The sequence below is a fragment of the Morone saxatilis genome, unplaced genomic scaffold (assembly GCF_004916995.1).
Source record: "Morone saxatilis isolate NCDOM2014 unplaced genomic scaffold, NCSU_SB_2.0 Contig4, whole genome shotgun sequence".
NCBI classification, from domain to species: Eukaryota; Metazoa; Chordata; class Actinopteri; family Moronidae; genus Morone; species Morone saxatilis.
In genome coordinates, this window is record NW_023339984.1 from 8,848,838 (window position 1) to 8,864,534 (window position 15,697).

The 15,697-nt window shown below is 38.7% G+C and overlaps 1 protein-coding gene across 1 annotated transcript in view; it reads left to right on the top strand.

Annotated features, from left to right (window-relative positions):
• Nucleotides 1–15,697, top strand: part of LOC118337755 (phospholipid-transporting ATPase ABCA1-like) — a 177,729-nt gene that overhangs the window by 39,492 nt on the left and 122,540 nt on the right. The window contains exons 15-19 of the mRNA XM_035674855.1: nt 4,175–4,397; nt 9,926–10,147; nt 13,860–14,064; nt 14,377–14,493; nt 15,036–15,207. Of these exons, the coding sequence (XP_035530748.1) occupies nt 4,175–4,397; nt 9,926–10,147; nt 13,860–14,064; nt 14,377–14,493; nt 15,036–15,207 (939 nt within the window). The remainder of the gene's footprint in view (nt 1–4,174; nt 4,398–9,925; nt 10,148–13,859; nt 14,065–14,376; nt 14,494–15,035; nt 15,208–15,697) is intronic.

A 15,697-nucleotide genomic window follows, 5' to 3' on the forward strand; every position in this document is an offset into this window, starting at 1 on the left:
ATGTTGATTACTGCTGAAGCGGAGTGCGCAATGAGAGCTGTGCATTAATGAGTTTATTTATTCATTTATTTGATCCTGTGTGACGCTTTTCAAGACTTGGCATTTAACAGCATCAGATGGAGGCCCAGTGGCAGATCATGCAGTATTCATAGCGTCCAACCACATTAAGTTGTGGTGCATTTGTAATGTGTAAAGTAATGTAAACTTTTAAACATAGGTTCTTTTTTCTTTTGCAAGCAGAATCACAAATGCAATATGTAGACATTTGTGTCAAGCCATTTTGTCTGGACTATATGTTAAAAACAATACTTCTGTAAAACATTCGAGTAAGTGCATGCTTCAGAAGGCTTTATGGAGGAACACTGGCAATGGAATCATCTTCAAAACAAAACATGGTTGTTGTTGTTTTTGAACATATCAAAATAAACCAGACTAAACGTGTGCAATAATTGGCATAAAACCATATAAATCATTTAGGTCACATTCAATTTAATCTCAGTGCTTTCATTTATTTTTTTTCATTTTGAGGCAATGTAAACAACTTTTTCCAAAACCTGGAAAACTTAGAACTTGCCACTATGATCTAAATAAAACATGACTCCATAAATGTCTTTAATCCACATTACATTACATTCAAAGAATTCATTCAAACGTAATCAGCGCTTAGTTAAATAAAAATGTTTCGCTCTTAAAGGTTTGTTGGCTGTTCTCCAAAAATATAAATTAGTTTGAAAGCACTTCTAAAAGATGAGATTTTATTTTATGCCTGCTTAAAACATTGGCTCTGGCTTGTTTGTAAATTAATAAATAATGTTTCATCACATATAACATCATAGGGACCTTGCAAATTCCACTCAGTTTGACATAAGATATAACCGACAAATATAATGCACAGGTTTTGACCCCACTTTGATATAACTATGAACATACTGTACTTCTATAGTGAGCCATTATTATCTCATGAAATAATAATAATAATTGGAAGCCTATTTCATGTTAAAGAATTTCATTTAATTGACTTTTTTAGAGTAGGCAGGAAAAAATATAGATTAAATGATGCTTCTTGGCTTTTGCAAGTCTCTTTCTATTTTATAGAAATCTTCACACAGTATTCAGCAAGAACTAATGGAAGCAGTGCATCACTATCAACAGTTTTTGTAATTTTTCTCCTCCTTTAAATGTATGGCTGAGATCTGAATTTTAAAATTGTATAATAATCTTTAAACCCTAGCTGATTCTCAAAACTTTGCTTCACTGTTGGTTGAAGGAATTATACTTAGGTTTATAGATGTGATCTTGCTGTTACAAAACAAAAAACAAAAAATAAACACACGACATATGGATTCTTCTTTTTATGCCATAACCACATTTCCTAAAGCAATAATTTGTACCAGCAATGAGATAATCCACATTGAATAAAGTCTGTTCGCTTCAATGAATTGCTCATTTCCAGCCAGCTAAGGAACTCAACGTTATATTTGCTCAAAATGAGACAGGAAGCTTTTTTTTCTTCTTTTTTTTTTTTTTTAGCATGGTACGCCAACCTCTGGGGAGGCTGTGCTCTACTATCTCTTGATTTACTGAGAAATCAGTCTTCCAGCTTCCCTAAATTTAGGTCAGGCTGCCAATGTAACTAGAGCCCCGTAACACAGACCCGCCTGGAGTTCTATTACTTAAGCACCTTTGATCGATCAGCGAATGTATAATTCAAGAGCATCTGGTGGCAAGGTTGTCAGTGTCAGACACGGTGTGCATGACTGATCTCTCCCCCTCCAGTGCTAGAAGTCACAGAAGGAGTTAACTCACACAGGCTGTCAGCTGTTACAGAGATGTTAGGGTAGAGTCGGGAGCAGATAATACCAGAATTAGTATTCAACTTGATGCATTTGCTACTCGAGGCTGCTTGCCTCCCTAGAAAAGGTGCTAATGTACGAGTTAGCTGGTATTTGTTGAAGTGTATTGATTTCAGACTCTTCAATTTTGAATTTCCAGGTTCAAAGAGGCTATTTTATTTATGCAATCTTGTAACAGATTTTGGTGTTATTTGCTCTGGGTCTGAACTTTCAGAAACTCTGTGTCAACCAATCCTGTCTTACTGCTTTCAAGGCCTAGTTTGTAAGTGAGCCATCCCACGAGGGCAGTGGAAGCGTCCTGAAAAACAAGTCTGTCTCTCTCTCCTTCAAGTTCTCATATAACTGAACTTCCTCTAAGGTCTCTGTGGAACTAATTTAATCTCTTTGTTGTGTTTGCAAGACTTTCATCATCAGTTGATTTATTGACAAAAGTGTCTGTACTAAGCAATATTTTGCATAGACTCGAGCATAAAATGAATGAACTTGTACTTGCCTTGTCCCTGGTAACTTAGTACAATGTCAAGTTATCGTCTGACATGGAAGCTGTGGGTTAAAAAAAACTTTTTTAAGAGACATTAACTTATAGCAGTTTGAAAAGAAAAAAACGAACAAATTGCTGATTCAAAATCACCTCTTGAAATAAGCACTTATGCAGGGCTACCTAGCAATTATGGTAAGTAGATGTTTGCGTGAACTGCTCTCACTTGGCATGGATAAAATAAGGCCTTTATAAAAAAATAACTTTCATGAAAATGTGCTTTGATCAATTGTTTATGTTAAATCACTTGAAAGAAGAGCATCATTCTGCCAATTTACAGCGCATTCACTTTGTGTTTCATCTCTACATCCTTGCTGAGCAGTGCTTTGCTTGCATTATATCCCCGATATTTATGGAATGCAAGCATAAGTGATATGTGAAATCTATACTTTGTCCAAATCTATTTGATATGCCTCCTTCACTGTCTAATAAAGCAAAGAAAGCACTTTGTTATATTGGCAGAGGAGGAGATATTGACATGGCATTTTGGTGGCATTATGAAGCCGTTTTAATATCACCTTATTGTGTTGTAACAGCATCAAATCATACATCATCTCTGGCATGAGGTGCGGCACTAAATGGCTTGATTGAGCTGATGCACCAGGTTTATGAAGGTTAGCGCAGAATAAAAATAAAAAACGCCCCAATGGCATTGAATGCATGAGTACGAGTCTGATTGTCTTGATTGTCCCTCACGATAACATTTTTAGTATCTGCAAAATAGTTTCCTTGTACTTAACCAGAGCAAGTAGAGGGTATGACTGTAAAAGGGCAACTTTTAAATTAGAGTATGAATGTAAAAAGCTGATTCACTTTTTATTATTTTATCTGGTTATGCGTCCGTCTGTCCCATTCTCGTTATTTCTTAAAACGTGGCACAAACGTCCTCTTAGACTCAATGAGGACCTGATTAGAATTTGGTAGTCAAAAGTCAAGGTCATGAAACACATTTTTGGCCATAACCAAAGAACTGATGCAATAGTTGTTGCAAAACTTCACACAGATGTTTAATGGGATACAACAATGATGTGATGCCATTTATTATCCACGGTCAAAGGCCAGCTTTGCCTTTAAATGATAACGTCCTGGAAAAACATTATAAACATTGTTTAGCCATTATTTACCACCATAACACAGGAACAGAAGAGGAGATTGTGACCATATTCCACAGTTGGTTGGATACTGAATTGGATTAAAGAATGAAGTGGGTCATTTCAGATTTCACACATATGTATACACCCAGAAAATGATTCTGCAGTGCATCTTTGGAATTTTTATCTTGTGGGATGTAAACAGCAGCAGAAAGATAGCTATAATCATATGGTTTCATCTTCACATCAAATAAAAAACAGTGTCCATCCACTTTGACTGCGTTTGAGTACCAAGCATCATTGCTGTAAACACAGAGTCCACCTCCTCTCGTCATGCGCTGTGTCTGCTCTGAACATGGTCTGCCTGTCGAGTGCTCGATCCGGGATGTTGATGGAGCAGGTCTCTGTGAAGATGTGGGCGCAACAGTCTCTGATTGTCTGTTGTTTGGCCAGCCAGGAGAAGCCTTAAGTCCGAGTAGCATCTGAAGAAGAGAAGTTACTTGTATGCACATACTGGAATTTAGGGCTATACAATCTGCTTTAAAGCCTCTTACTGAGTATCCATAGTAGTACCCATCTGCCACTGTTATCCAGCCTCCATATCAGTGACGAATTTGTCCATATAGTGTAGTAGTGTAATAGTGTGTTGACATGCAGTCCTGACCTTTTTGATTGCTTTCTTCTACAACCAGTTTCATCCAGAGTATTGGTGGCATCCTCCCCATGTTCCTGGTGCTGGCCTTCATGTACACTGTGTGCATGACCATCAAAGGCCTGGTGCTGGAGAAGGAACTCCGGCTCAAGGAAGTGCTGCGTGCTGTTGGCATTCAAAATGGCGCCCTTTGGTCTGCAACGTTCACAGAAAACATTGTTCTGCTCACAGTTCCCTGTCTGCTCATAAGTATCATGGTTAAGGTCAGTAGAAAGGAGTCACTCAGGGGAAAGTATCAGAACACAAAGCATACAATATGAAAATAAGGAAGGTTTGTGAGGTTTTAGGAATATTCTTGAGAACGTTTTCATGATAACAAAATGCTCGTGTGTTTTGGAGTATTGTAGCACCCTTAATGTGGCTGCATATTCCCGTACTAAATAATTTTCATTCAGGAGGATAATTATATATATTATATATATATACCTGGATATACCTATATCCACCAAAAAAACCCAAAATGACACATAACTACAGTACAGCTCATAAAGCGCAGCAAAACCAAGCAATTTGACCGAACGCATCCAACCAAATAATCTGATGCTCTCATGGGTCATTCAGGTCAGGGAATTGTTCATGCTTTGTGTTTTGGTATTCTTGCTGTTGTTAATCATAACCAATTAACAAATCAAATCATCACCCGTGATTCCTCAAATGAACCTTCTCTGGCTAATTAATTGAGCATGCAACTAAAACGACAATACAGTCAAATTAAAATCACAGCCATTGAATCTGCCCTTTATTTCCCGTAATTGCATCACCTCTCCCTCTGTGCCTTATACATAAAGAAAGCTTCTGTTTTTGTCATTTGAGAAGTTAATGATTGGTACTGTATATTTCTGTGATTGCATTGAAAATGTATTATATTTGGCCAGTGGAAGGCTGTGCACTATTTTTATATTATTGAATTTGCAAGGTAATAATCATAAGTTGGAGTAATAGTGGTGCACCAAAGGCAGAAAAGTTCAGAGAGAGGCTCTAGTGTGTGGACTAAAATACATTTTGCAGCCCAGAAGTTCTTTTTTTTAATATACGCTGCTCTGGTTTGTATGAAAAAACAAGATAAATTGACTTTGCTTATGTGAAAGAAATATGAGCAAACAACATTAATATTTGGCTTGTTTTTTTATTTCTGTGTTAACTAAAACTAAAGTTACAGTAACCCTTCCAAAATAATATGAACTTGAGACTATTCATCAAAGCAGTGTTTAGATTTTATAGTATTGAACATTTTTAGCAGCCTTTGAGCTCATGCATAATGCACACAGGTTGGAGCAGTATGAAAAAACAATACCTTAGATATCGTCATGCTCGTGATGTACAATGCACTGTAAGTACAATCATCTCATGGGTCTAACATCATCAATCACTGGAAAAACTTTGGAACAAAATGCAAAATCGAGTTGGTGTTATTCCCAGAAAAGAGGCTAAAGAAATGTGACCAACATTAGTTATGTATATTATCATTTGTCCTATTTAGCAAATACTAGAAATATGGTTTGGGCTGTGAATGCTTTTTTAGTTGTTTATATACGGTCCCTCTGTTAAATCAATGATTTGGTAGGATATAATGGGCTTGCTTATCTGTTGGAATGATCCTCTGCTTAAGGATTGATTAGGAAAGATGCAGAAAGCAGCGTTATCGCGAAATAGAGACCCTTTGTGCCTCCGGTGACATATGATGTAGCAGCGTTATTATTGGCCTCCTTTAGATCGAGCGCATCCTTCAATGGCTCCTTGTTCTGTAGCCGTTGTTAATGAAATAAAAAGGGATGGTTATTTTATATCGGTCTAATCAATTTTTGCAGTTTAATTGGAAAATGTGGCTGGTAAATAAAAACTGATATTTGAACAGCTGGGTGAAATGTAATTTCCCATCAGCCTAATGTGTTTGCAAGCCATCAACAATTTGTAAACATTAATAACAATAAATTGAGTTAGTTGAGTGCCTTGGAGGAGCAACTCCGAGCGCAATGTGTATTCAGATCACAGGCCCATTCTAAATGATAATTTCACAGCCATTCTCACCACATTAATAATAATAGCAAATCAAATGGTAATTATCATAAGGCTGTATCTGGATTAGGTGTGACAACAACCAGTTTTGTCATCTGCACCTGAGTCCTCTGTCATTTTACACTTGTTTTCTCTTCCATTATGGAGGAGCTAATGCATGTATTATTAGGCATCCAGACTGATATATTTACACTGTTTCCACACTTGGCTCCCATCTCAAACCAGCTGAATGACGGTGTTTGTTTGATCTTTTCTTATGAAAACTAACACTGATCAGGGATGATCAATAAACGTTTCCGCTCCCAAACAGGATGTCCTTGTTTTGACAACGTGAAACCACCTTGCGAATGTTTTGTCATGTTTGCACTTGGCCATTAAAATTTGATTAATTTGTTGTGCACAACAACACTGGGCACTGAGAAAAGACTGCAAATGACACTGTCAGAGACCACCTTCACAGTTGGAAGACAGCTATTGACATCCCATCAATCACCCATGCACAAATGACTAAAAATGTATAAAATGAGACACTATTCAGCCAGAAATGGATAGTGGTGAAACATTACATTTACCGTAATACTGAAGTACTTCCATTTAATGCTACTTTTTATTTCTACTACAATACAATGAGGAATATTGTACTTGTTCAGGGGCATAGCACAACGTTCTGCACTCTGTACACGCTGTAGGCATTCTCTATGGCCCCTTACTGCATCCATAGCTATTCATTCTAGTATGTTTGGCCCTGGGTACACCTGGCGTTACGTGGTTCTTGGGTTATCTGATCACAAGTGGACAACTCTTAAGTAGATGAATGCACCAGGGTCGCAGTGAGGATGCACTTAGATCCGATTGTTCAGACCACATTCGGAGGTGATCTGGGCCACATATGACCACATTCTTTGAGCAGTGTTTATGCAAATGTGTCTTTGAAGGGCCGCCTACTCAACTGTCATCCCGTAAGTACACACGAAACACGCTGTCTGAGTTCTGTTTGGTTCACTGTAAAGCAAATTACATGTTTGGGCTCTCTTACCTGCCAAGATAAGCAGCAGATGTTTGTGAACACAGTGTCTGTTTCAACTGATTTCACCTTCACTAACTATTTCACCTAATCACCTAAGATGCAGGTTAATTCCAGGTATAAACGGGGCTTTTGTGGGCTCTCCTCACAGGACTTGCATACTCTGACCCCTATTTCCCCCAGTCCTACACACCTGTACTTGTTATTCAACATATTTACTATAGTTACTTAGTTAGTGGTATAATAAATACTTACATAATATTTAATATAATAATATTAAACTGTCTATTCTATTTAACACCTGAAACATCTATGAGAATAATCTACACACATTAACCTGACCTGCATAATCAGTACCTTTACTTTTGATACCTTTGGTACATTTGGCAAGGCTTACGCAAATTCAAATTCATTCATTCACTTTTGATGGTAGGATTTTTACTTGGAATTAAGTAAACATTTTGTAATTACTATTCTTATTGTAATTTTTCCTCTGAAAAATGGCATACCTGTATTACACTTGCTACATGAGTACTGTCAATTGCAAGTGTTTGGGATTTTAAGTGCCACTATAATGAAAAGTCTGTCAGTTGCCAACAGACTTAAAGCCATTTTTCTCCTGGTACTAACAAAAATCTGTATTTAAATATCTCCCCTGGGAAAGGAAAAATGCATGCAGAGTGCATTGTAATCATAACTCTTATGGACTGCAGTGTGATAAAATCCTAGCCAGGTGGAAATGCACTCTACAGTTTTTCTTTAAGCAGTTATAGTGAATATTTATATATTAAAAATGGATCAAATGACCGTGTACACTTGAAACGGGTTGATAAACCCACAAAGAATTACCCCCCTCCTCTCAGCTCTATGGAGTCTTGTCAGCTCTTCATTTGGGTTCGTGTCCAGCAGCTTTACTGTTTTGGTTCAGTCTCACAGCTCTCATCAGCACCTTCTCCACCAGTGGACAGCTTTTTTTCTCAGCAAGAAAGCTCTCAAAAAAACCCACTGTATGCTACCTGCCCAGCAACAAACAGCAGACAGACAACGTTAGCTACTATCTGGTGAGCATAGTGGAACATTTAGCAGCTAAAGAGCCAGCTATTTCCCTCAGGAGTAGGGGAAAGCAAAGCTGAGCTAATAGGAGAGTGAATATTTGAGGTAACTCAAAATTAACGTTTGATTTATTTACTTATGATTTGGGCACTTAATGCCTTAATTAGATACAACAATGGAGAGACGACAGGAAACTAAGGAACGAGAGCTGCAATATAGGTCCTTGGGCCAGATTCACACTGTTGCAATTCATGGTCGGTGTCTTAACCTCCCTACTGCAAATGCATGCTAATGTAGCTCCATATCTGTTACCGAATGTTTGTTAATGTTTGTATATATAAGCTTGCTAATAATATGTCATTGTTGTTTTTACTGCTTGTTTCTTCTGCCCCAAAATGGCCAAATGATAGGCTAATGAAAATCAACCAAACAAGTTTAGAGGTTACCCAATTTTGCCTTTTCCTGCTACCTCAAGCAAGCCTAATGCTGACCTTCTCCACCTTCCTAAATTGCTTATTGAGATACATTTATAAGAAGGGGAGAATCAAGAGAACCAATATTAATTTATATCTTTTAATATTGGTATGAATATAAAGGTCTGGGATCAGATGTCATTATCCAGGAAAGGTATCCAGATACAGGTTATATATTTGTACCAGATGTAAACGGGATCATTGTCCTGTCTGGTCTGGCTCCTCCACCCGTCAGGTTCCTCCGGACTCTGGCCCGCTCCCTCCCGTTATACATGACTTTAGCCTGGATCTACTCAGTGGCCATGATCGTTAAGGGTGTCGTCGCAGAGAAAGAGGCCAGGCTTAAGGAGACAGTGAGGATCATGGGCCTGAGAAGTTGCATCTATTGGCTGAGCTGGGCAGTGTCTAGTGCGCTGCCGCTGGCCGTCAGTGCTATCCTACTTGCACTTATACTGAAGGTGAAAAAATTAATTTAACAATGATTCAAGGAGGACCCAACACTACTTTTGGAGAGTTTTGACCCTCAAACCTCTTGGACTAATGAGGCTTTTGTTTAAAATAATGAAGATGCTTATTTGAAGAGAAACCTCAGCACTAAAATGAGATCATTTTACTTGACGCCAACACAGTTGTTCTTGAATAGTTCATTTAGTCTGTGAAATTTAGAAGAGTTTCTATAGTGAACATTCTTACAGCTCCATGTAACAGTGTCCTCTATAAGGTTTTTAATCATAATTGCATCCATTACAATAGCACCATTATCCTAACAGTTCAAGTGCCTCTTTGAATTAGGCTCAGAAAGAACATCAGCATCATGGTGTAATGTGGGAGAATGGATGGATTCACAAGTAGCTCACTAAAATTAGAGAAGGGTCCTCCTTCAAACGGGCAGACTAAAAGAGTGACATATTTAATGACTTTCAGATTATGTAACAGAATATCAGTCAACCAGAAAATTGTTCAGGTGTGTCAGAAATATTGATATATTGATACACCAGATGTTTTAACCATTTCAGAACTCTTCTACTCTGCCTGTTATATTCTAAAAATCAGCTATAATAATCACTTTTTCTGAATTTCCTTGATAAATAATCTGCAACCAAACCTCAAACTTTTTTGGGACCCTTTTCACATAAATTGTCTTTCATCTGTTTTTTTTTCACAGTATGGCAAAGTACTGCAATACAGCGACCCCTCAGTAATCTTTGTCTTCCTGCTGGTGTTCTGCCTGGCCACCATCACTCAGTGCTTCTTCATTAGCGTCTTCTTCTCTAAGGCCAACTTAGCAGCGGCGTGTGGTGGCCTCATCTACTTTGTCCTCTACCTGCCGCACGTCCTTTGCTACGCCTGGAGGGATGTCATGGGTTTCCAGGCCAAGGTTGTTGTGGTAAGTCCATCTTTGGCATGGTTTTTAATATCTTCCCCTGCTTTTATCATACTCGAGGGCTATTTTGAGTGATGTTCCTTGGTTATGTTTTTGCCACTATAATCACACTTTGGCAATCACAGTCCTTTGTTCCGTATCCTTTTCCTTTTAAATCCAAACAGACACAAGCCTAATTTGATCGGTGCTGGTTCAATGAAATGAAGGGAATTTACTCCCAGTGTCAATAATATCTGGAAGAGATTTGCCTTTATCATACCTGCACAACTATCCTGATAATGAAGTGTGAAGTGTGGCTGCAAGATAAATTTATAGGTCCAGTGAAATTGCACATTGCTTTTTCATTTGTTCGGAAGTATTTTGGGCCAAGCACAAAGAACTTTGTTAAACCTGGACATACTCGAGTGACAGAAACATGAAACATTTACATAAAAGAAGACACTGGGCAGACACACAGCGAGGAAGTTGGGGATTTTCTCTTATCCTTTAAGGGATAAAGATAAATAGTACAGCATTGCTCAACTTTCAGTGTAGCCTTCCTGTGTGACCTTTATGGCAGTGCCTGTATCATTTGTCCTCAAGCTGTCCCTTCTGCAGACAAAGACACACAAAATCTTGAACCTTCATTTCCGTGCGTGCAGGTGCATCTTCTCAGAATTTAAATCAGGTCATGTTTTCTTGTTTGTCAATTTCAACAATGTAGTATCAGGTGTGGGTGGCCAAGGTAAATAGCCTCATGTTTCTTATTTATCAAATTGAAACAGTGGCAGTCAATAATATCTTACATTGGCACCTGACAGAAGTCACTTCTGCTTTCATATGTCATCCTTGGAGACTTTCTAAACCTTGCTTTTGCCAACAAGCAGTGCCAACATACCTGCTGAAATTGCTTGTCTTTGAGTAAGTCCTTTAAAGTGATGTCATTCTTACCCTTTAGGAAACTTTTCAGTCCTTTTCCTTTTACAGAATGCATGCAGGCTAGGTAGGCATTTTACATATAAAGCACTGCAAACCTTATTTAATCTCTACACAAAGTGCCATTGCTAGGTCCTCCCCTGGCGCTGAGATTTTTCTCCCCTGCTCCAACTAGATGGATAGCCCTCTAGCCCTCTAATTAGCATGAGCAATGTTCCTCTGACCAAACCACTATCCAGTTCATCCTTACACTTTATCAGAGATGTGTGTGTGTGTGTGTCTGTGTGTGTAGAGGTTTCTCTCTCTCCCAGCTCAGATAAAACTACAATGTGCCAAGGCATACAAATTCTCCCCCACATTGTCCTTGATAATGAAGTCTTTAATCGGAACAGAATTTTCAAAAGATCCCCTGAATTTATATGAACAGTTTTTGATTGCAGCTATGTGCCAAAGGAGAGCTACAGGCAGTGTAACAGAGGGACACTGTAAGACATGGCATAGTCATGATCCAGCTACTCACAGTATCTACTGTACTAGACTGTTTTCTCCTTTCTTTTACCTGTAGTTTTAAATTAGGTAGAGACAAGAGATCAATCTTTCAGCCCGAGGAAATTCAGTTCAAGAAAAATGGTAATTCCAGCAAAATCATTTAGCACATTCCAGGTTTTCCTTTGCTGAAATACATTAATTGATCTATGCTTTTTGCAACATCTGGCAGCTGACTTACAGCTTTTTGTCTGATGTTTTAATTACTTTTTATTTTATTATATTTAAAATTTTTGGGGGAAGTATTTTTGTATATTAGCACACATTTTGGATGCAGACAGGAAACAAGGGGAAAGAGAAGGGGAATGACATGCAACAAAGGTCCCTTTGTTGGTCTATAAATGGCAGAGAATTGTCACAAATGTCCGTACAATTTCCCAAAGCCTAAGATAATGTCTTCAAATTGCTTGTGTTTGTTTTGTCTGACTAACAGCTCAAAACCCAAAGATATTCCAGTTGCTAATCCTTCCTTTTAAGTCATTTTGAAAAATGACTTACTGAATTAATCGATCATCAAAATAACTGCCAATTTTCCGTCAACTGACCAATTTGTTGCTGGACTAATTACCACAGCTCTATCGACCTCTTTGTTTTTCAAAATCCAGTTCATTCTGGGAAACAGTTTTCAGACAGACAGTGTTTGTACTCTGACATTTTCATGTAAGACTTCAGACAGAAACACATTTGTCTCTGTTATGATCCTGTCCGTCATTCCTGCTCTATTTGTCAAAAATGTCCTGCAAAATGACTTCTGAGCTGGAACCCTGATTACTCTTCCTCTTAACAATGCTCTTTGTCTGCAGCCAGCCGAAAGGTGGCTCAATCTGCAGTGTTGACATGTGTTCAATAGAGGGGGCTTGTTTTGTCTGCCTCCCAACTCATGCCCTTTTCTCAAAAGCCAAAGGAGGTTCCTGTCGTTTTGTCAGCCGTTCATGCAGAGGTCAAGGATGGGTGCCCACTAGCCCTGCTGTCACCCCTCATCCACTGACTCACTGTTGATTGCTTGGCGGTAGACGGGCAGTGGAGGACAACACAGGAAGTTGCCAGAGGTGTTAGCAGCCGGGCTAGAGGTTTGGCGTCACTGCAGAGCTTTTCAGATTCTCTGCATGGTAATGTAGCGTCGGGTAGACAGTATCCACGATGGTTTGTCTCTGAAGCTTCAGCAAATGCTTCTGCCGGAGTGAAAATGCTGTGAGCAAATGAGGCATGATAAAACAGCTGGCAGGCAACATGGCAATGTAGAGTGATAGGCCATGGCAGATGATGTCTCATGGGCAAAGCATCATTTGCCATTTCCTACTGTATGAAAGATCCAACAAATCTTAGTTTTCAGCACACACATTTTAGTCTCCATCATCGTTTTTGTCTGAATTTAAAGTCATTAGAGATGTTCACAAAGGCAACACAGCAGTTACACCAGCTGATGCCTGTGTCGATATTGTTCCTCTGTCTGCTGCAACAGTTTATGGAGCAGTTGTTGGTGTGACCTTGGATAGTAGCTGTATTGTCTTAATTATTATTTTATGTTTTATTTAGATTAATTATTAAGATTAAGTCATCAGCTGAATTTAGTAACCGAAGGCTAGAACGTTTTATTAATTTTCCCAAATGTATCATGAAATATTCTTTAAGGCAATAACTTATTACTTTAAGGGTGTTTTGGGAACTACATGTATTCCATTTCTTGCTGAGAATTATACGAGAAAATGTACAATAATGTACGTTAAATTAGGAGCTAGTAAATGGTAAATGCACTGCACTTATGTAGTGCCTTTCTAGTCTTCCGACCACTCAAAGTGGTTTAGACTACATGCCACATTCACCCATTCATACAGTGAAGGCAAAGCCTCATCGCAAACAGATATTAACTCAGTCATACACATTCATACACTGATGCACAGCATCAAGAGCAATTTGGGGTTCAGTATCTTGCTTAAGGACACTGAAGGACACTGCTGGAGGAGTTAGCATCTGGTTAGCTTAGCTTAGCATAAAGACTGGAAACAGAGGGAAACAGCTAGTCTGACTGTTGACCTGTCCAAAGCTAACAGAATCTGTTCATGTTATGTGCCGGACCATTTTGTGCCACATATTTCTAGTCTTTATGCTAAGCTAAGATAACCAGCTGTTGGATCCAACTGCATATTTAGTGTACAGGCATGAGAGTGGTGTCAGTCTTCTAATCAAGGTACTTACTACTTGTTTAACTAATGGATGTTTTTTACTTCTTTACTTCTACATCTTTCATTCTCAGAGTTTATTGTCATGTGTGGCCTTTGGCTATGGCTGCGAGAACTTTTCCAAGTATGAGGAGCAAGGCATCGGTATCCAGTGGTACAACATTAACAAGAGTCCAGAAGAAGGAGAACGCTATACCTTCATCGTGTCCATCATCATGATGCTATTTGATGCTGCTTTTTACTGGGTGCTCACCTGGTACATTGAGAATGTCTTTCCAGGTATTAATTTTTAAGCAGATTAATTACTATTATGTTATTTGTACACTCTCTACCACTACCATAACTAGAAAAGATGGAAAGATACTCAAATTTGGTGTTTTATTTTAGTCCTCTTGGATGCAATCCACTCCCCTCAGTGTGAATAACTAGCTAATGCAGCTACTTTAAGAGGCTAGTCTTAATGCTTTTCTCATCGACCCTAATTAAAAGAAGACAGGATTCGTGCCAGGCTGTCAAGAGGAAACATACACTGTAAAGTACCATATTCCCTCGAGCCAAACTGTGAGTAATGTTCTGCACGCTTGATCCCAGGCCAGTATGGAATCCCTAAGCCATGGTACTTCCCTGTCACTGCATCCTATTGGTGTGGCACACCCTCAGTGACCGACGTTGACCCCGACTTGCTGAAGGAATCCACTGTGCATAACGGTAAACTGCCATAAAAACTTTCACTTCTCACTTGTGCTGTGTAACTGCAGTTATTATGTATTTGTCAGATTCTCAAGTTAATTGGGGAGTAAGTTAATTGTGATGGGTCGCAAACAAACATTAGCACCTTATTTGTCACATAGGGTGATAATAGAGCTTGGCGCATTGTGGTGGAAAAAAGGTGAGGAAAGATAGGAACTTGTTAATAAAACAATTTCCAATTAACATTCAGGGTTGGTTATTTTTGTTTTTTAGTGCTCAGCAGTGTTTTCTTTTCACTTTTTTTTAAAGGCCCAATCAGTATTTTTGACAACATTAATTAAAGAAATAATCACAAACTGCACATAATTAAAACTTTGAGAGGAAATGTAACATTTTGTGTTTGTCCACCATATTATCTAAGTGTAATTGTGTTGTTATCTTGTGTTTACATTTGGATCATGGTTTGTCTTTAAAAGATATTTCTACCTTTAAAAAAAGTTCTTTTCTATTCTCGTTTCTCTGTTTTATATGTGTGTGTTTATGAACGTATGTGTCTAAAGAGTACCTGGAGAAACCACCACCAAACATGAACGCAGGGGTCTCAATCCGCAATCTTGTTAAAATCTACAAGACTGGAAAGAAGCTCGCCGTGGACGGCCTGAGCATGGACTTCTACGAGAATCAGATCACATCTTTTCTTGGCCACAATGGAGCCGGAAAAACAACCACAATGTGAGTTGCATTATCTGTTTCGCCCATGCTTTGCCACTTGGCTCAATGTTTGTGTAATTTCACAGGGTGAAACTAATCTAACTTGTGCACAAGGCGGGTTGTACTGTAGCTACATTAATTCAGTGGTAGCTGTTGTCAAAGGGTGACATCTTCTGAGAGGACATTTATAACACGGAGTCAGCTGTTGTGTTGATAGTGGGACTTATCTAATTGATGTTTAAAAAATGTAGTGGAAAGGTCTGAACGGGGCTTAGGATGACAGGAAATAACTGAAACTCAGTGGCCCAGAAAGAATGAGAGCGAGCGAGCGAGAGAGAGAGAGAGCAACTGATGCAAGACTAAGGGCTGAAGGGAAGACATCCGCTCTGAGCAACTGTACCGAAACATAACAGAGCACAATAACAGAAAAGGACAGAGAAAGGACTCTGTCACACACTGAATTTCGGTGTGGATACATTTGCAGAGCACAGCATCTATCTATCTATCTATC